General features: G+C 38.4%; 1 protein-coding gene across 1 annotated transcript; it reads right to left on the bottom strand.

Moving 5' to 3' along the window:
- Positions 1 to 463: 463 nt before the first annotated feature.
- Positions 464 to 1,550, bottom strand: LOC145113293 (uncharacterized). The gene is made up of 4 exons (XM_079049403.1): positions 1,457 to 1,550; positions 875 to 1,324; positions 584 to 822; positions 464 to 514 (listed from the first exon to the last, which is right to left on the bottom strand). The coding sequence occupies exons 1-4, from the start codon at positions 1,548 to 1,550 to the stop codon at positions 464 to 466; spliced, it is 834 nt and encodes a 277-aa protein (XP_078905529.1).
- Between the last annotated feature and the right edge of the window lie 20,888 nt (positions 1,551 to 22,438).

The raw sequence follows: 22,438 nt of genomic DNA, 5'->3' as shown, positions 1-22,438 counted from the left end.
CACTTCTTACTTCAAATTGATTAAGACCACTTGCATACACTTGCCAATACCTTTGATATTTCTTCAAGTCATTTAACAACAACCTTATAGCAGGACACACTTGGTTGTCTTCCCATGCCATCCCCTTTGCTCTCATTCTGTACATCCTCTCCATCATGTAAATCCTTATTTCTTCCAGCATTGTTATGATAGGCTTTTTCCTAGCATCTACTATTATAGAATTGAAACTTTCAGACTGCCCATTCTCTACTGAGTCACAACCTAATTCATAATGTGAACTCGACCAAGTTTTAGGATCCTTATCCATCAAATATGTATATCCTTCTGGGCTTAACAGTTGAATTTCTTTCATATCTGATTGAAATGCGGCTTCTGTTGTTGCTTTACTTGCAGCCCAGAACATGTTCTCAAAGTGGGCTCCAGGAAACCTTTTCTTGAAGTTGGAAAAGATGTGTCTTGCACACTACCTGTGCTCAGCATAAGGCAGTAGATCCTTGACAACCTCTATTAGTCCCTACAATACAAATAATAAATTAACATCATGACACACAACAAGTTAATAACATGAAAACAAACAAAGTACCTTGTGTTGGTCAGACATCAGTGTCAAGCCATTTCCTCTGACTAGGTCAAGATCATCAATAAGTAAGTCCAAAAACCACTTCCAGTTCTCTTTGTTTTCTACATTTACAACACACCATGCAATAGGAAAAATATGGTTGTTGACATCCCTCCCTACAACATCAAGCAATTCTCCTTTACAAATTCCTTTGAGGAAGCATCCATCTAAACCTATTACTCTTCTGCAACCATCCATCCAACCTTTTTTTCAGTCCAGCAAAACAAACATAAAATTAACTGAAGTAGTTTGTACCATACGGCATTGGATTAGTATCCATTTTCATAGTGGAACCAGGGTTTAATCCTCTTATTTCCTCACCATAGGACCACAATATTGCATAGTGTTCCTTAATATCACCTTCAATTATGCTCAAAGCATATTTCTTTGCCCTCCTACATTGCCTAACACTAACATCTATTCTACATTTTGTCATAACCTCAAGTCTAAGTGGTATATGACTTAGTTTCTGCCTATGCATAATTTTCTTAGTGAAATGACTTCCAATCCAGACATAAGTTACAGTTGACACCATCTTCAAATTCCTAGCACAATTGTGATCAGTCTTTAATGATTTAATCTGGAAAGATTGTTCATCACCCATCCATGATGCCCAAAGTCTAAATGAACAAGCTCCATCACAACATAATACTAACACTCTTTTGGTATCATTTTTCTTGAAGCATAACTGATATCCACCAGCAACTGCATAGTTACATAACATATGCATCAACTATTTTGGATTCTCAAATCTCATTCCCAATATTGGTTTCTGTTTTTTCCATGGGATTTCCTTATTAAATATGCAATGTTCCTCATATTCAGGGTTATTCTCACATTCCTCATCAAAAGCAATGTCATCAGCTACTTGGTTGTGTTCTTGGTTGTGTTCTTGGTTGTGTTCCTGGCCTACTTCATCTTCATCATCCATGCACAACTTACTCAAAAAAACATCATTCCTAGTTTTGTTCATTTGATATTTCTCAACTAATTCATCCAAGTCCACTGAGAAATTTTCTATGTCTACCTCCTTTTCTTTTTGACCCTGAATAACTTATTCCATCTCATCACCACTAATTACTTCAATTTCACTTGACACAAACCAACCCTTTAATTCATCACCAAAGTGGTCAATGAATAATGAAGCTTTACCTCCTCTTATAGCGTATGAAACATGTATGAACTCGGCATACTCTGTATCACATTCAATTTTTCTAATACCATTACGCAAGGGTTTGTTTGGGTACAAAAAGTACATTTTTGCACAACGGTCACCCAAGAAACGTTCAAGAAATGTAACACAATCACTAAAATTCATACTAACAAAGCAGTGGTCTGTAAATAAGAATTTCTTACCTTCAGCATACTAGAATGGACATTGAGTAAAATACTCCCCCCCTCCGGTAGTTTAGCTCAAGTTTAAGATACCCATTTCATCACCTGCCATCTTTGAGGAAAAATGACACAGAAATCGGTTTGAATGAGGGTAAGTGAATCGATGGTTCCAATGGAACCCTAGACCAATGTCTGTAAATAAGAGGGAATCAGTTATGCTTGCACACGTGGACATCCACGTACTCATAAGCAACCGGTTAACCCAGTCAAAATTGTCATATTCCCTCTTTTAACCCATTATTTGAAAGTGTAGGAATCCATAAAGCTTAAAAATAGAATAAGGACATTTTAAACCCAAAATGAAAAGCACATGGGTGAACAGTAGCAATAAACCTATTATTATAATAACTTTTAACTACTTGCGGTACGGGGAATCTGGTTTGAAGGGTCGCATAGGGTTGTTGGATTTCAGAACAGCTTAAATGCCAAAATGGTCCTGGCCTCCGGTGTTTCATGTCTGGACCCTGTCTGTATATTGTAGTTGAAAAGTATTTTTTAACACTTATAAAACAATATCGCTCGTAAATCTAGATTAATAATTAGTCACAATAAATATTAGACTAAAATCTAGTGATAATGATACTAGGTTCCATCGAAGGAAAATAAAATTGTTAGAAGCGAACCGCTGCCCGAGTTTGGAGTCATCACTTTAACAAGTGAGTTCATATTCCCTTTCATAAACATGATTTTAATACAAGTATTTATTAAAGTATTAAATATATGTTTCTGTGTGAAATATTTGTTATTGCCTGAAATACGTGTTAAGAGCATATCTGATAATATATGATGATTTAGGATACATAACAAACCTAAATTAATTGAGATGGATATCGGGTAGTATCTCCTTATGAGTGTGGGTGAGATATACACGGAGGGTCGAACTTTAAGATTTTTCATTGATCGGAGAGCATATATTAGACATATTCATTTGTCCTTAGTCTGAGAGTATGGAGATGACATAGTTATTTGTCATTAATCCGGGAGCATGTATTAGACATAGTCAATTGTCCCTAGTCCGAGAGTATGTAATGGGCATAGTTATTTGTCATTGATCCGAGAGCATGGATTAGACATACTTGATCCGGGAGTATGGATTAGGCAAAGAGGTTAATTTTAGATCCAAGAGTATAGATCGTGTCGTTGTGAGGATCGACAGGGTGGGGTAAAATTGCTTATATGAGGTGAAATTGTATATATTGTGAGTTCTAAAACATATATATATATATATATATATATATATATATATATATATATAATATAACATTGTAGGATTGAAATCCCTATGTACTCACCAAGTTTCCCAACCTGACCCACTCAGTTTATTTGTATCACATATATCAATACGAGGGCACATTACACTGAGAGATTAAAGGAGATGTAACTTATTAGTGTAAATGAATGTAAGGTCTGTTTATGCTTATGTTTCTGTATTGACAATTACTTCCCAAAGTTTTAATATAAACAACATAAATTTCTTCGGAAATGCTTTGATAATATATTTATCATGTGTTCTAGGAACAAATTCTGCAACATATTTCTTTAAAATGGATACTCTGATTTTTAAATAAGCATAAATAAATTTTTTGAAATGACCGTGAATTTGGGGGTGTCACAGTTGGTATCAGAGCATTAGTTTAAGCGAACTAGGAATTTGTATGAAATTTCTAGACTTAAACTTAGAATGCTAAGCGATGATCGTGAGGAGTGTGTCTAATATATTTTAGGTAGTACACCTGAATAGACACAAGCACTAGCTTATTTAAGGAAGATGCCTAAATTGCTTTTATGTGCCAAATGATTTGTGATGTTTTATGATGCTATCGTTTGATCGAATCTATGGTATGTTGCCTACCGGATCTGGAAACTTTATCTGTCCAAATTTCTAAACGTTTCATTAAGGTATTAGAACTGACATGTAACTTTTTGAAATGATAAGGAGATTTATACGTCTATCGTAAATAAAGCTTTTCTATATTAATTCTTGTCACTAAACACCAAACATCTGATTCGGTATATAGATCGACATGGTGGGAACTCAAAGTGGATTCAGAAACGCTAATGGAAATGTTAATGCTAATCAGCGGTCTGTGATTGAGCGTGCACCAGAGGTAGTAGCTGCACCCGAGCCAATCACGATGGCAGGAGTCCAAGCAATGATACGCGCTATGATGGCCAAACAAAGGGAGGAGATGACGCAAATGTTGCTTAATAGGGATGAACCTACTGTACCCATTGTATAACTTGAACTGAACATTGAACAATCAGATAGTCAGACTGTCAGTCAAGCTGAGCCACGAGTGGTTAGAAGAAACCAACCCAATGAAGGAAATGATGGACGTGGATGTAAGTACAAGGATTTCATGGCATCCAAACCACCGAGTCTTTTTGGAAGCCCAACACCGGTGGAAGTCATGGATTGGATCTCCGAGATGGAGATGATGCTTGAAAGTTGCGACTGCAGTAACAAACAGAAGACCGCCCTCGCAGTAATATTGTTGAACATTGGGGTATTAAGCTGGTGGAAGCTACTAGTTTATACCATGACCAAAGGAGATGCTAGTAAGATGTCTTGGGAAGACTTTTTGGTGCAATTGGGAATGCAGTACTGCTCTAAGCAGGATCTTCTGGAGATCAACAACGAGTTTCAGAATATGAAGAAAGGAAGGATGAGCGTTACCGAGTATGCTGCAAATTTTATGGAGAAAATGAAGCTTGTTACTTATTTGGTTCCGAATGAACTCTCCAATGTCAACAAGTTTACTAATGGATTGCCAGCAGACATTGGTCCGATGGTCAAGCAAGCGACCACTTTGAAAGTCGTCGTCTGGGCAGCCAGGAATATTGAGACCCAGATAAGGGAAAAGGGTCTTGAGAGAGCTGAAGTTGGCAAGAAGAGTAGGTTTAAGGGGTCTTCAAGATCCGACAAGAAAAATAGGTTCCCGAAGTCTGATCCCAACAACAAGAGGTATGGGGATAACAATGAAGAAAAATGGTGTGACAAGTGTAGAAGGAAACACATTGGGAGATGCTCTAAAGAGGTGACCTGCTTTAAATGCTGGAAAACTGGTCACTATGCCGGCGAATGCTCGGCCAAGAGAGAAGTCTGCTTTAAGTGTGGTGAAGAAGGACACTTCAAGCAAGACTGCCCAAATAGGGAAGGAGCTACAAAGCCAAACGTACCACCGAAGCCAAAGGCAAGAGCATTCCAGATGATCCTTAATGAGATAGGTGATAATACAAGGTATCAGGAGTGAGGATCTATATATCCGAAGATCGGGATATGAAGTAGCCATATAGATAGTATCATGCGGTGTAGCCTAATATAAGAGGCATAGTGTAGGGTGAGCTTGAACATCTATGTAATCATTTCAAGAAATAATATAAACCTTGGTTTTGTTATCTGGTGTGTTAATTTGCTATATGATTTTATTGTGTGGTGACTTGGAAAACTGCGAGACAATACTTGGGACGAGTATGAGTAGGTGTGAAAGGTAGTAGAGGCCTATACTACCGGAAGCACAGGACTCACAGTTGGATCAGGGAAAGTCACAAGGTTACCAAGGCGCTGGTAATTGATTCCATTTTGTTCATGTATGTCGTTACCATCGTTTCGGTAATGACCAATAAGATGATTGCTATTCTGAACCTAAGGGTCATATCAAATCAAGTCTGGATAAGATAAGAATTGCACGTGGTTCATAGAACCAAGTTCGATGTAGCATCCGACTTAAGCTAGAAGATTGAAGTAAAAGATAATCGAAGCGATCAATAGAAGTGTCGCGATCTTCGTTAAAATAAGAAGCTTATAGTTAGAAGTGCTACAAGCTATAATGTGATTATATCACATTAGAACATGAAGGAAAGTATCTTCCATTCTAGAATCTGACTCAAAAATACCTAAGTCTAACGCGTTGCATCATACGATGAGAGGTCATTAGAACATGACCCATCGGTCTGTTACGATAATTGAAGTAAAGAACTTATCTTAAGTTAAGTCTATTTAAGAAGGAGCAGGAGTCTCTAATACGGATTGATTTTGTAACTCGAAGGTTACAATTGAAGGTCCAACATAGTACGAAGAGCGGGTGCAAGATTTAGCACTGTCTGCAGTCAAGAAGTCCAAGAGTTAGATACTCATTCGAAGGTACATAGGAGTTACGGTTATTACCTAGGATGAGAAGATAACGTATGGAGTCATTATACAATCCCTGTCTCATTGATGATTACGAGACGTAATCATCTTAAGGGGGAGATAATTGTACCGCCCGCTGATTCGGGCTAGTCAATTTAGAGACAATAAGTGTCAAAAATAACTTTTTTATAGAAGATTATTTAGAATAAATAATCTTAACTAAGTTATAGTATATGTCACAAGGGTTCCGTACATATAAAGAATGCTGAAATCCGAGTTATAACGAAGAAGTTATGACCGGTCGAAGTTTTACGACTAAACCGGCACGACACCGCGTAATGTAAAAAGTGAATTTTTGATAAATTACTTTTTAGCCTTAGGGATCTAAATGAGAGTCGTAGTACTTTAAACCGAGAAAGTACACAAAAAGAACGTCCAAATCTGACTTCGTATGAGGAAGTTATGATTTTTCTAAGATTTAGCATAGCAGTGCACAACCCGAAAATCGAATTTTAGATCGATTGATTTTTAGCCAACACAATCTAAATGAGAATCGAAGATCTCGTTAATAGGAGCTCAACGATATAAAGATAGCCAAAAACAGACGTCGGATGACAAAGTTACAAAATTTTAACGGACTTTATCTGTTTAAGCCTGTTAAAATATAACTTTAAAATAAAGTCAAAATTAGCCGACAGAGTCTAAACGAAAGTTGTAGATTACATCGCCACCAACATGTGGATATAAATAACGTCAAAAACGGAGCTCGTATGCGAAAGTTACAGAATTTAGAAATTGAGAATAGGCTGATGCGAAGACTGACATGTGGCCGAATCCTGGCCCTTGCTTTCTCCCCACGGCCTCGCATGCGAAGCTGACATCTGGCCCTCGTACGCGTAGCGTAGCACTTCAGACAGCCCGTGTACTGAGTACGCCCAACGTACTCTGAAGGTACGCCCCGCGCACTCGCATTTTTGCCCCTATAAATAGATGCGAGGATTCTCCATATTTCTTACACCTTTCCCATTCTTTCTCTCTCAATTACTTATCTTAATCCCTCCTATTCCCTAGCACTTCCCAAGTGTTAGAGGAGAGTCCAGGAGTGGCAAAAGGCTCCGCGAAGAAGAGCCTTCGGCTCAGAAGTTCTGCCCGCGCAGAGCTCGGTGCTTCGCTAAACTCCAGTGTAAGTGAGTTATGCTTACCCTATTTTAAGTATAACTTATGTTTAAGTTTATTATCGTTATTATGAACCTATAAGAAATATATGAGCTAAGTATTATAAAATAAAAAGTGTTATTATAATACCTTTTAACTGCTCGCGGTACGGGGAATCTAGTTTGAAGGACCGCATAGGGTTGTTGGATTTTAGAACAACTTAAATGCCAAAATGGTCCTGCTCTCCGGTGTTTCATGTCTGGCCCCTGTCTGTATATAGTAGTTGAAAAATATTTTTTAACACTTATATAACAATATCGCTCGTAAATCTAGACTAATAATTAGTCACAATAAATATTAGACTTAAATCTAGTGTTAATGATACTAGGTTCCGTCGAAGGAAAATAAAATTGTTAGAAGTGAACCGCTGCCCGAGTTTGGAGTCATCACTTTAATAAGTGAGTGCATAGTCCCTTTCATGAACATGATTTTAATACAAGTATTGATTAAAGTATTAAATATATGTTTGTGTGTGAAATATTTGTTATTTCCTGAAATACGTGTTAAGAGCATATCTGATAATATATGATGATTTAGGATACATAACAAACCTAAATTAATTGAGATGGATATCGGGTAGTATCTCCTTATGAGTGTGGGTGAGATATACACGGAGGGTCGAACTTTAAGATTTGTCATTGATCGGAGAGCATGGATTAGACATAGTCATGTGTGCTTAGTCTGAGAGTATGGAGACGACATAGTTATTTGTCATTAATCCGGGAGCATGGATTAGACAAAGTCAATTGTCCCTAGTCCGAGAGTATGGAATGGGCAATAGTTATTTGTCATTGATCCGAGAGCATGGATTAGACATACCTGATCCGGGAGTATGGATTAGGAAAAGAGGTTAATTTTAGATCTGATAGTATAGATCGTGTCGTTGTGAGGATCGACAGGGTGGGGTAAAATGGCTTATATGAGGTGACATTTGTATATATTGTGAGTTCTAAAACACACACACACACACACACACATATATATATATATATATATATATATATATATATATATATATATATATATATATATATATATATATATATATAACATTGTGGGATTGAAATCCCTATGTACTCACCAGGTTTCCCAACCTGACTCACTCAGTTTATTTGTATCACATGTACCAATACGATGACACATTACACTGAGAGATTAAAGGAGATGTAAATCATTAGTGTAAATGAATGTAAGGTCTGTTTATGCTTATGTTTCTGTATTGACAATGACATCCCAAAGTTTTAATATAAACAAAATACATTTCTTCGGAAATGCTTTGATAATATATTTATCATGTTTTCTAGGAACAAATTCTGCAACATATTTATTTAAAATTGATACTATGATTTTTAAATAAGCATAAATAAAAATTTTAAAATGACCGTGAATTTGAGGATGTCACACACCAATATTGAAAGTTTTCACCTCCACAAGATGCACAATGAAGAGAAAATGTTGGATCCAAACTCTTGAGTGAAACACCACAACTTCAAGGTTCTTCCTTCTGCGCCAAAGGCTTCAAAATGACACCAAAAAGGGATCTTCAAGTTTCACAATCCACTCACACACTTCAGGGTTTCGAAATGAGGAAGGGGGTTGAAGATAAGAGGGTGCATAAGGCCATAAAGGTGCTTATATAGGGTCTAAACCTTAAAAATTAGGGTTTTCACCCTAGCTACGTATGCACTGCGTACCATCATACACTCAGCGTACTAGCACGGAACCAGGTATTGCCTGCATGCCAAGGTGTGATGCCCTGTTCCGAATCATTTCCTAATATGGGGTGGTGACCCAAAGACCGAGTATCATCAACCTCAGGGCCTTTGAGGAAAAGACATTTAGACCGATTTGGGTTTGGGTAAGGTAATATGGATGATCTGGGGGTTCGATTTGTGTTTTGGAACCAAGGGGTATTTCGGTAAAGTGTTAGTTCGGCTTTTATGGAAACTGGATATTTGTTCGGGAAGTTTGAAGGCAAGTATGATTTTATAGAAGTATAGAGCTTCTCGTTACCTTTTTTTGGATATAAGGATTTTCGGAAACAGACTTATATCAAAGAACTTATGACCTTCGGAAGTTTGGTGATTTTATGGTTTAACCGGGTACACGAGTGCGTACACAAGTGTACACATGGCGTACTAGTGAGAATGCCAGTACGCGGGGCATACATTTGTGTACGTTGGGCATACCAGAAGTACGTTCGGCGTACTCTAGTCAGACCCAAACACTAATTTCGGGTCTTGGACCGTATTTATGCTCCTTAACTCACCACCAAATACTATTATCTTCCGCCTCCATCCCTGTAAACCCTAGAAACAAAACCGTAGCCCCCATTTGTGTTGTTTTTGAGCTTTTGTGTAACATCCCCCTCTAACACGTATCACAATATTGTCTGCTTTGGGCTACTCGACACGAGGACTTCCTTGGGGGTCACCCATCCCGATAGTACTCTCTCCCGAGCACGCTTAACTGCAGAGTTCTTATGGGATCTGCTGCCTCATGGTTTTAAAACGCGGTGTGGATACCTTCCCTAGCACAACGCATTTTAAATCCGTAAGGACAGCAGATCCCATAAGAACTCTACAGTTAAGCATGCTCGGACGAGAGCAATCCAGGGATGGGTGACCCATTGGGAAGTTTTCGCGCCAGGATCCCAAAACGGACAATATTGTGATATGTTCCAGATAGGGATGTTACAAATGGTATCAGAGCTAGGGTACGGGTCGATGTGTTCGACGGGGACGTCGGAACCTATAATGGGGGGTGAAGGTGGGTTGCACCTAATCCCACATCGGCTTGGAAGGAGAACGAAGCATTCCTTATAAGGGGTGTGAATACCTTCCCTAACACAACACATTTTAAAGCCATGACGACAACAAATCCCATAAGAATTCTGTAGTTAAGCGTGCCCGGGCCAGAGCAATCCAGGGATAGTTGACCCCCTGGGAAGTTTTCATGTCGGGAGCCCAAAGCGGACAATATTGTCATACATGCCAGAGGGGGATGTTACAAACGGTATCAGAGCTAGGGCATTGGTCGATGTGTTCGATGTGGACGTCAAACCCTATAATGGGGGGGGGGTGGGTGAAGGCGGGTTACACCTAATCCCACATTGACTTGGAAGGAGAACGAAGCATTCCTTATAAGGGGTGTGGATACCTTTCCTAACACAACGCGTTTTAAAGCCGTGAGGGCAGTGGATCCCATAAGAACTCTACAATTAAGCGTGCCCGGGCGAGAGAAATTTAGGGATGGGTGACCCCCTGGGAAGTTTTCGTGTTGGGAGCCCAAAGCGAACAATATTGTGATACGTGCTAGAGGGAGGGTGTTAGAAAATGTATCAGAGCTAGGGAACGGGTCGATGTGTTCGAAGGGGACCTCTAACCCTATAATGGGGGGGGGGTGAAGGTAGGTTGCACCGGATCCCACATCGGCTGGGAAGGAGAACGGAACATTCCTTATAAGGGGTGTGGATAACTTCCCTAACACAACGCGTTTTAAAGCCGTGAGGGCAGCATATCCCATAAAAACTCTGCAGTTAAGTGTGCTCGGGCGCGAGCAATCCAGGGATGGGTGACCCATGGGAAGTTTTTGCGCCGGGAGCCCAAAGCGGATAATATTGTCATACATGCCATATGGGGATGTTACAAATGGTGTAAGCGCTAGGGCATAGGTGGGTTGCACCTGATCCCACATCGGCTTGGAAGGAGAACGAAACATTCATTTATAAGGGGTGTGGATACCTTCCTTAACACAACGCGTTTTAAAGTCGTGAGGGTAGCAGATCCCATAAGAACTCTGCAGTTAAGTGTGATCGGGCGAGAACCCTATAATGGGGGTAAAGGTGGGTTGCACCTGATCCCACATCGGTTGAGAATGAGAACTAAGCATTCCTTATAAGGGGTGTGTATACCTTCCCTAACACAACGTGTTTTAAAGCTGCAAGGGCAGCAGATCACATAAGAACTCTACAGTTAAGCGTGCCCAGACAAGAGCAATCCAGGGATGGGTGACCCCCTGGGAAGTTTTTGTGTCGGGATCCCAAAGCGGACAATATTGTGATACGTGCCAGAGGGGGATGTTACATTTTGGTGATATTTCATGCTTTTTGGTGTTCATAGAAGAAGAAGGAACCTCTTGGAGAAGTGTGGGATTAATTGAAGCTTTTGGATCCAGGCTCGTTACATCTTGATCTACATGTTGGAGGTATAAAGTTTCTATCTTGATGACTCTAGGTGTTTGTAGTTGAATTGTATATGAGAAATCGATTAAGAACAAGATCAATCAATGTAATGAACTCAGAAACTAAATAAGACTTTGAAGTTTCTATTACTCTCAATAAGCTTGAATACAAAAGTAGACTATGAAATCTGGAAAACTCTTAGTCTAAACCAAAGTTCAGTCCCTATTTATAGGAAACATGAGAGTACAAAAAATACTGAGTCTGGAACCATTACGCTTCGTACAAAAGTGACTTAGTAAATACACTACATACGAAATAGACTAAACACAATTCGACTCTTTACAAGACTTCGACTCTTACAATCTCCCCTTTTGTAAACGAGTCGAGCTACTCAATTCGTGAGAATCTGAGCAGCTAAGTGCATCATCCTTCGTATCTCAGAATACCATGTTATTACCTTCTTTAACTCCTTCTTGTCACAATCATTTTTTTTTCGAACAATTATTCATACGAACAATAAAGTTCGTATATTGTGACGTTGTATATCTTTCGATCTCAGCAACTTGAAAGAGAAATCTCTTAGCCTTTCCTTTAGTGTCCTTCCCAGCAAACACTAAACCAAACGGTTTTAAACATATCTCTCCATCAGCATACTTTTTCAACTCAGCCTGTGTCTTTGAAAGTTCCATTGCAACAGAGACTTTCTTATCCATACTCGAAGCCAACTCTTTGTCAGTCAGGTCAAGACAATCATAATAATTGTCAATGAAGATTTTAATGTGAGCAAGACCTAGTCTGAACACTTCTTTGTCTGTACCCTTGAGTTGTGATGCCTCCATTTCTTTTAAAAGTAATGCAACTTGAATAAGATCATTTAAGTTCATTAGAGGGAAGTCTGCAATACTGAAATCGATTTCTTGATTGTTTGCATGAATCACATGATACCTGAAATTTTGTATCATGTCTTCGAACAAGACATCTTTCTTAATAGCAACAACTTTCTTGATCTTGATCAGAGACCATACTTCATCTTGCTCTTTTCCAAGTACAGCATGAAAACGAATTTTCATGTGTGTATAATCATCTGGGTTTTTGAATTTCTCACTAATCTTGTATTGAGCAGTGATAAACATCATTTCATTTATCAGAAAGTCCAACTGACAAAAATCAGTGTTAGCAATCGAATAGCTTTTCCTTGGTTTCTTTTCGAAAGCATACATATGATTGAATGCAACTCTCGATTCGATTGATTCATATGAATACAAATTTTTGGGATCACCTTTGTCCATTACAGGTGGATCATTTTCTCTCAACCTCAGAATACTTTGAATATGCCTTTGAAGTTCGATTTCAGCCTCCACCTCTGCTTTCTTTTCTTCTTTAGACTTTTCGACTAGCACACCTTTCCCTTTGTCTTTCGAATCTGAATTTGGTTTTAAGGAACTTGAACTACCCCCTTCTGTAGCTGAATCAATCACAATTCCTTTTGGTTTTGTAAAAGGTTTTGTGGTAACAATTGTTGTTGAAATAGTATCAGACTTCACTGGAATTGAAACAGGAATTTGTGTAGAGAACACCTTTCCAACAACTTTCGAATCTCCAGTTGTTATCTTCTCTCCTTCTCCCTTTCTATTCACATTTACTCCTTTGCTCACTTTCGTTTCTCCCCCTTGCACCCCTGTGTTAACAGGTGGGGCATTCTGTGGAAACATTTGAGCAAACTTGGAAATGGGAGCAACCGCCTTCTGAATAACTTGATCAAGTAAATTCAACTTCTGAGTAAGGAACTCAGGAGTTAAAAACGAAGTTGGAGTAGGCTTCGAAACAACTTCTTTTAACTCTTCAAGAAGAGACTACAATTTCGCAAGCTGATCTTTGTCTTCAGTTGCTTTAGATTCAAACTTCGGCATTGCGTCTTGAAAAGTTTTGACAAAATTTGTAACTGCCCCAGCAATTATATCAACCTTCTCTTGAAGTGAATTGTACTGAGAATTCATATTCATGAGTTCCTGAGAGACTTCCTTCTTCAACTCTTCGAGTTTCAAATTGACATCTTCACGAACCTTTTTTACATCTTGTACGAAGAGAATATGACGTTCCTTTGCAACAACCTTCAAATCCTTTAAGGCCCCTTCAAAATTTCCTGTCTGAGTCTTGATACGAAGCTCATTATTTTGATCAGAAAGATCTATCTTCTCATGAAGTCTTCGTTCAGCTGCCTTTATCATTAATTCAACTTCAAGACCCGAAACCGAATGTGTTGCACCTGAATCAGCTTGAGACTGAAGAAGTGAGTTTAACTTCCTGTTCAAGATTTTGAACTGTTTTCCTGACATTAACATATGATCAGGAATCTCCTCCTCTTCCGAATCAAAATGCAATTCGTCGAACGTTCCTCCAAAACCTCCTCCTTCGGTTTCATCATCAGAATGATGTTTGGGTGTGTCTGTGGATTGTGATGGAAAACGAGTAGTAATTGGTTGTTGAAGAATAGTTTCAAACAGTGGAGATGAAGTAGAAGTTGAGATGGGTGGTGGTAAGGAAACAAACGAAGTTGAAGTAATAGGTGGTAATGAAGAAGAGAGAATAATAGGTTGTGAAGACTTGGTTACCAATTTTTCGAGTGGAATGGTTGGAGTAGGAGAAATGATAGAAACATTCGAAATTGAAGAGATTATAGGTGTTGAGGTTACCATAGAAGTCGAAGCAATAGGAGTATCAGGAACAACTTCGTTGTCTGAGGAATCATCTCTTATTACAAGCTTTCGCTTGTACCGTTTTTGTGTGATGTGCTTCGCAACATCATGAGCACGTCTCTTTTTGGATAACGGTGAAACAGGAGAAGGTATTTCACGAACTACCACTCCTTTACTGCTAACCTGAGTCTTACGAACCATCGGAGAGTCATCAGACGAAGTTCATTTAGATGATTTCATACAAATCCATTTAAGAATTCCTGATTTTGATGGAACAACTTCTTTCGAAGGCTGAGCTTCATTCTCTTCTACTTTCTTCTTCTCATCACCCTCAACTTTCTTGGGCGAAGATTTATTAGACTTCATTTTCTTTGATGGCTTGGAAGAGCCAGCTTCGAGTTCAAGTAACACCCCAGTTTCAACATCAGGGTTCACCGTCTGCAAATACTTTACAAGAATCTTGTTCGTAGGATTCATCTTCTTGAGCATTGCATCTGGAATTCTTGCAACACTTGTAAAAATTTGCTCATCATCTTGAACATTCTTTGGAAATTGAAACTTCGTAAACTCAGGAATTTCTTCACCCTAAGGAACTTGAATTCCTTCTTTCTCATATACCTTCTCCAAAATTAAACTCCAGTATCTAGCACAAGAAATTCCCTTAGCCACACTTGTACGTTCTAAGATTTTCGTGAATTCGATCCATAACTGAGTGGAATAATCCACACTCAAGTCGTAATATAAACCCATGACCATAGCATAAACTTCTTGTCTTCCCTTGTCAAGACCCACTTTTCTTCCTGTTAAACATCGTAGAAAAATCCCAAAGAAGAAATTCCAGATACAGGGAACCCAGACTTTTTGAAATCACTTATCTTTTCGAGTGGTGGCTGGTGACCCATCTTGTTGAACATATGCACAATCTGTGGGTTAGAAGGTTTGAAAAACGGTGGTGAATTAGGAAGCTCCAAGAACTGTGAGAACATCTTCTTGGTGAGACGAATGCGTTTCTCATTTACTAAGTTGAAAGTGATTACATCAGTTCTTTTATTGAATGAAGTAGTAGATGCAGCCATAGACAACCAAGTTAGTGGAACTGCGAAAGATTTCAACATAGCGGTGGCAAGAACTGATCTTTTCAATGCAACTATCAGCATCTTGAGCTCTTCTGGATACAACGAGACATTTGATTCAACTTGATAGTTTGTGCTTTGTATCGTCATCAGAGGTTGGGATGCAATTTCGTCGTTAGTGGAATTCTGAACAGCAGCCATTTGAATGTTGATTGGAAGCTTTCAAAAAGATATTAGGGCTTTTTGATCTTCTGTGAATTCTTGAACGCGTGATTTCGAAAAGAAAGAAGATTTTACTTTTATAAGTAAGCCCAAAGTAATGTGAACCGTTTGTCATTAAGAAGTAGATCACATCATCCCTTGAAACGTGCACCAGTAGCTGTTATTGTAGCTATGTCAGATAAAGTTCCTTGAAACTAGGGCCAAGGTACCAAACGGTTACTTTGAGACTGTTCATGAGTACTTATGGATAAGATCAAACGTTTCGGATTTGAGGTTGGGCTCATTCGTTTTTGGGATTCGAAACAAAGTCATTTGCCAGTCTTGTGAAATCATCAGCCTAAGTTGGTATTACTTAGAACCTCAAGGATTTCGTGAGTGTAGTGATTCAATGAAAAAGGATAAGAAGCAAATTAAAAAAAAATTTGGATCTGTGATGTCAAATATGTTGACACAAAAGAAGTTAAACCCCAGGCAAAGGTTGCTTCGTTAATTATCAAGAGAGATAACTAACAGCTTGTGCATTTTCCCATGAATTAGAATCGAATACTTTTAAAGAAGTATCAAAGGGCTTCTTTTTCAAGGCTTCAATGGGTGGCTTATGAATTTCGTTACATATCATCCTAAACATAAGGTGAGAAATTGTAAACGAAATTACTTGTTTGACCAGTGTAGTCAGTGACAAGTGGCTTTGTAAAATTTGTGAAAGTGACTAGAGAAAAGAATTGTTACTCACACTGAAATCACATTCAAAGAAAAATAGTTAAGCTGGATTTCGTTGGGAAACAAATGTCGTGGGTTTCGAACATTTGATAAAAACCACTCATACGAAAGAATGTGATATGGAGTATACGAAACTTGGGTACAGACTCAAGTGTTTCGTAAGAATCTGGAACAAAGTTCCCCGTCAATTCCTTATTAAGTTCGGATATTTGGGTTTCACTTGCATCACGGTCTCATGATTTAAGATCATTAACACATATTTTTGACATGTTTAAGTCACAATTGGTTTGATCAATGACCTCTTGAACATGTGTCTTTGTGTGTGAAAAGTGTTAAGAAATTTTGTGATGAAAAAGATTGGTTAAGATTCGAATGTACCTCTGTTATATATGGACCAAACAGATAACTCTTAACTCATTTGAGAAGAGTAAGGTAGCTCATTGGACTAATGCGAATGTAAGCCTAATTTGGAAGAAACTTTCATATGAAAAATTTCATTAAGGCTTTCGTAAGACACATAGAGTCAAGTGAGGCTTGGGTCGACATGCAGCAGTATGCTTCTAGGGACATTTTAACTAGTACAAAGATTTAAGAGAATTACCTTCCTATAGAAACACAAGCATGACCCTTTGAAGAATTGTCGTGAAAATTGTTCTTGAAGACCTGAAAAAATAACAAAGTAACCAAAAATCTTTTTGAATTTTCTATTTAAAAAAAATGTTTTTGTGATTTTGAATTTTTCGAAAAATAAAACAAGCAATAAAAGAAAATCTTTTTGATATTTTTGATTTTTCGAAAATTAATGCAAAGAAATAAAAATATTTTTGGTTTTTCAGCTGAACAAAATTTTAAACAAATGAAAAGAAATGATAGTATCAAACACGCGAAAAGTTTTAGTTTCAATATACGAAAACGAAGCGTGTCGAAGCCTCTTAACGCACAGTAGCGTGACATCCCTAATTTCACGGCCAGAAAAGACCGATTTAATTTATGCTTTTAAAATAATTTCAGAGTAATCATTTGATTAAAAGTGTTGCGGAATTGGTCCCCAAAACAAAACATGATAAAAGTTTTTCAAAACCTTTCTTTAAGAAATATATAAGTTCCTTTTATATCAAAACCTCGGGATGTCATGTTCCGATACAGATCAAAAGCATAAACAAGACATTATAAGCCTTACATCAGTTATTTACAACTACTGGCCCATAATCCAAAAATCACTCATCGTCATCATCCGACTATGCTCGGGGTCCACTACCTGTAATATAAAAAGCTGAGTGGGTCAGGCTTGGAAGCCTGGTGAGCATATAGGGTTTTCAACCCACAATAAATAATAAACTCTTTAAGTTTATCAATCAACAAATAATTTATTAATTTCATCAACCAAAAACAACCCTAATTACCCGTTCCCGTTATCCTCACCTTATGTCCCTAAAACAACTATCACAAGGGACCTAGCCTAAGGATTTTCATTAGGGGTGACAACATTGTTTTCCTCAACAATTTATGTCAAACAAGACAACCAATAAGGTGACAACTTTGCTTTCCTCAGCAAATTATGTCAAGCATGACAAACATCAGGGTGACAACATTGCTTTCCCTCAGCAATTTATGTCAAACAAAACAACCTAACATAAAACAACCAATAAGGTGACAACATTGCTTTCCTTCAGCAATTTATGTCAAATAAACAACCAAAATGGTGACAACATTGCTTTCCTCAACAATATATGTCAAACAAACATCGATGTGACAACATTGCTTTTCTCTCAGCAATTTATGTCAAAAGGGTGACAACATTGCTTTTCCTCAGCAATTTATGTCAAATAAAACAAACACCGGGGTGACAACATTGCTTTTCCTCAGCAATTTATGTCAAATAGGCACGAAGTCACATCGTCGCCAAGGTTTATACAACAGGCACTACGTCACATAGTCGCCAGGGTTTATACAACAGGCACTAGGTCTCATAGTCGCCAGGGTTTATCTAATAGGCACGAAGTCACATCGTCACCAGGGTTTATCTAATAGGCACTACGTCTCATAGTCGCCAGAGTTTATCTAATAGGCACGAAGTCACATCGTCGCCAAGGTTTATCTAATAGGCACGAAGTCACATCGTCGCCAAGGTTTATCTAATAGGCACGAAGTCACATCGTCGCCAAGGTTTATACAACAGGCACTAAGTCCATAGCTGCCAACATACTAAATCCGTAGCTACCAACGTACATCTATACTGTACTAAATTCATAGCTACCAACGTACATCTATACTGCACTAAATTCATAGCTACCAACGTACATCTATACTGTACTTCTATCCCTCATACTTTATCTACCCATGTTTTACCCAACATATTTGAAGATAAAATATATATACGTTTTAAATCATTTTAAACATGTATAAAACATTCATTCAACATCCATCTCAAATAAACAAACAACATATATACACATATCACGTATTTTATATAAAATAATATATACACATATCACGTATTTCATATAAAATACTTCATATCTATGTGTAAGATGAAAGTGACTACACACTCACCTGATTTAATGAAAATCGGGCAGCAATTCGTTTCCTAAAACGATCGTTTCTAATAAAACCGGGAGTTTTATTGAGAAACCGGGCTCTACGAAGGGTCGGGCTTCGAAACCGAAAAGATAAATATTTCGGGTCTTCGGGCACTTCGGGGCGTATTCCGGGGGTTATAATCGATACCGGGGCTTCGGGGGACGTGAAAATAGCCAAAATATTGAAAAAGGGGCCAAAATTGCCAATTTCTAAATTCTAGCCGGGAGGGTTCACACCCTCCTATTTATAGCATGCGAGCTGCTGATCGGACGGCCAGGAGAGAAGCCACGCGGCAGCAGATCCGAAGGAGGCAGCACCTGCTCGCACGTGGGTTGCGCATGCGAGGGCCTCGTTGGAGGGCTCTGATTGGACCGAAGTCCGGGTCCGAGGTGGGGGGGCTCGTGGCTCATGCGAGGCTCGGATGGATCAGAAGCGACACGGGGCGCGCATGCAAGCTTCCAGCGCATCGGACACATCATCGATTCGGACACCTGTGCGACACGCGTCGCTTCTCGAAACGCGCCACGCAGCAGCTTCGGACACGTGGCCAACTCAGAGCGAGGGTGACGTGGCAGCACTATTCATGCGAAATTTCTCGAAAAATGTGCCCAATCTTGTAAAATCCATAACTTTCTCATACGGGCTCCGTTTTTGACGTTCTTTATATGCACGCGTAGAGAAAATTATGCTCTACAAATTTTGTTTAGACTTCGTCGGAAAATTTTGACTTTATTTTTATATTATTATTTTTAACAGACCGGGACTGGTAAATCCATTAAAAATTCATAACTTCTTCATCCGACGTCCGTTTTCGTCAGACTTTTTGCCGTTGTACTGCTAATGACGAGACCTTCGATTCTCGTTTAGGTCGTGTCGGCTAAAAATCACTCGATCTAAAATTCGAGTTTTTAGTTGTCTACTACTAAGCCGAAACTTCGAAAAATCATAACTTCCTCATACGAAGTCAGATTTGGGTGTTCTTTTTATACCTATCTCGGTTTAACGAACACTACAAGTTTCGTTTAGATCACTAAGGCTAAAAAGTAGTTTATCAAAAACTCACTTTTTACGACATTCGGCACCGTGTCGGTTTGTCGCGAAACTTCGACAGGTCATAACTTCTTCGTTATAACTCGGATTTCGGCATTCTTTATATATCCGGAAACCTTGAGACATACTACAACTTGGTTAATATTAATCCTTCTAAATAATCTTCCATCAAAAAGTCATTTTTGATGCTTATCGTCTCTAAATTGACTAGCCCGGATCTACGGGCGTTACAATTATCTCCCCCTTAGGATGATTACGTCCCGGAATCATCAACGAAAATAGGACTTGTATAATGATTCCATACGTTATCTTTCCATCCTAAGTACTAACCATAATGCTAAATCTTACACCTGCTCTTCGTACTAGGTTGGACTTTCAATCGTAACCTACAAGTTACAAAATAAATCCTTACTGAGGACTCCTTCTTCTTCTTAGGATAAGTACTTCCCCTTATCTATTGTAACCGATCGACGGGTCATGTTCTAATGACCTTCATCGGATGATGCAACGTCTAGACTCAAGTCTCTTTGAGTCAAATTCCAGAATGGAATATACCTTTGTTCGTATCTTAATGTGATATAATCACATTTTAGCATATAGCATTTCCAGCTACAAGCTTCATTAACAACGAGCGCGATGCTATCGATCACATTAATTTCAACCTTTTGACTTTAGTCAGATGCTACATCGAACTTGGTCCTCCGAACCATGTAACAAACTCATCGTAGTCGAACTCAATTGATATGACCACTAGGGTCGGAATAACAACCAACTTACTAGTCATTACCGAAACAAGGGTAATGACATATCCAAATAAAACGGAATCAATCACTAGTTTCTTGGTAACCTTGTGACTTTCCCTGATCCAAGCGTGAGTCCTGTGCTTCCAGTAGTATAGATCTCTACTACTATTCACACTTACTCATACTCGTCCCAAGTACTGTCTCGCAGTCCCCAAGTCCTAAAATCACAAAACAATTTAACACATACGAATGTGTCCAATTAATCATAGAATTTTCCTAGACTCTACTAGGACTTCTTCCACGCATATCTTCAATCATCAATTCTACTTCAACTTGGTTGGTGATGGAAATTCCAGACGATGGGACAACTTCAAGAATTACACCAACCATTCATCATCCTGCCAATCGGAGGTGTACTTCAGACGTACCGTATCCCTCTAAACGTTCCGTTATTTTATTAGACATATTCTAAAGGCAAGATACCACTCTTATGATATCTTCTGATAGGTATCATTCACTATCATAAGCTTTTCATTTCCTCCATCTACTCAATTCTCTACGAGTCTTCACCATAATGTTTTGTACACACAATCAGGCGTTCGGTGTACCGGGCGAGAATTTAAGATAGGAAAGCTTTATTTACGATAGACGTATAAATCTCCTTATCACTTCGAAACGTTTACATGTTAGTTCTAATCTCGTAATCATACGCTTAGAATCCTACACACATAAGGTTTCCAGATCCGGTCGGCAACAGACCATAGATCCGAACAAATAATAGCATCATTATAGCTATAACACAAAACATTTAGCACATAAAAGCATTTTAGGCATCCTTCCTAAAATAAACTAGTGCTCGTGTCTAAAAGATGGTAGACACTCATCTCACAATCATCGCTTAGTATTCTAAGTTTAAGTCTACAAATCCTACAAATTCCCTAGTTCGCTTAAACTAATGCTCTGATACCAACTGTGACATCCCCAATTTCATGGCCAGAAAAGACCGATTTAATTTATGCTTTTAAAATAATTTCAGAGTAATCATTTGATTAAAAGTGTTGCGGAATTGGTCCCCAAAACAAAACATGATAAAAGTTTGTCAAAACCTTTCTTTAAGAAATATATAATTTCCTTTTATATCAAAACCTCGGGATGTCATGTTCCGATACAGATCAAAAGCATAAACAAGACATTATAAGCCTTACATCAGTTATTTACAACTACTGGCCCATAATCCAAAAATCACTCATTGTCATCATCCAACTATGCTCGGGGTCCACTACCTGTAATATAAAAAGCTGAGTGGGTCAGGCTTGGAAGCCTGGTGAGCATATAGGGTTTTCAACCCACAATAAATAATAAACTCTTTAAGTTTATCAATCAACAAATAATTTATTAATTTCATCAACCAAAAACAACCCTAATTACCCGTTCCCGTTATCCTCACCTTATGTCCCTAAAACAACTATCACAAGGGACCTAGCCTAAGGATTTTCATTAGGGGTGACAACATTGTTTTCCTCAACAATTTATGTCAAACAAGACAACCAATAAGGTGACAACTTTGCTTTCCTCAGCAAATTATGTCAAACATGACAAACATCAGGGTGACAACATTGCTTTCCCTCAGCAATTTATGTCAAACAAAACAACCTAACATAAAACAACCAATAAGGTGACAACATTGCTTTCCTTCAGCAATTTATGTCAAATAAACAACCAAAATGGTGACAACATTGCTTTCCTCAACAATATATGTCAAACAAACATCGATGTGACAACATTGCTTTTCTCTCAGCAATTTATGTCA

The sequence above is a fragment of the Lactuca virosa genome, chromosome 5, assembly GCF_052849685.1.
Source record: "Lactuca virosa cultivar CGN04683 chromosome 5, Lactuca_virosa_CGN04683_v6, whole genome shotgun sequence".
Lineage (NCBI taxonomy): Eukaryota > Viridiplantae > Streptophyta > Magnoliopsida > Asterales > Asteraceae > Lactuca > Lactuca virosa.
Note: the sequence above shows the minus strand (reverse complement) of the source record. Positions and strands in the feature narration are given on the sequence as shown.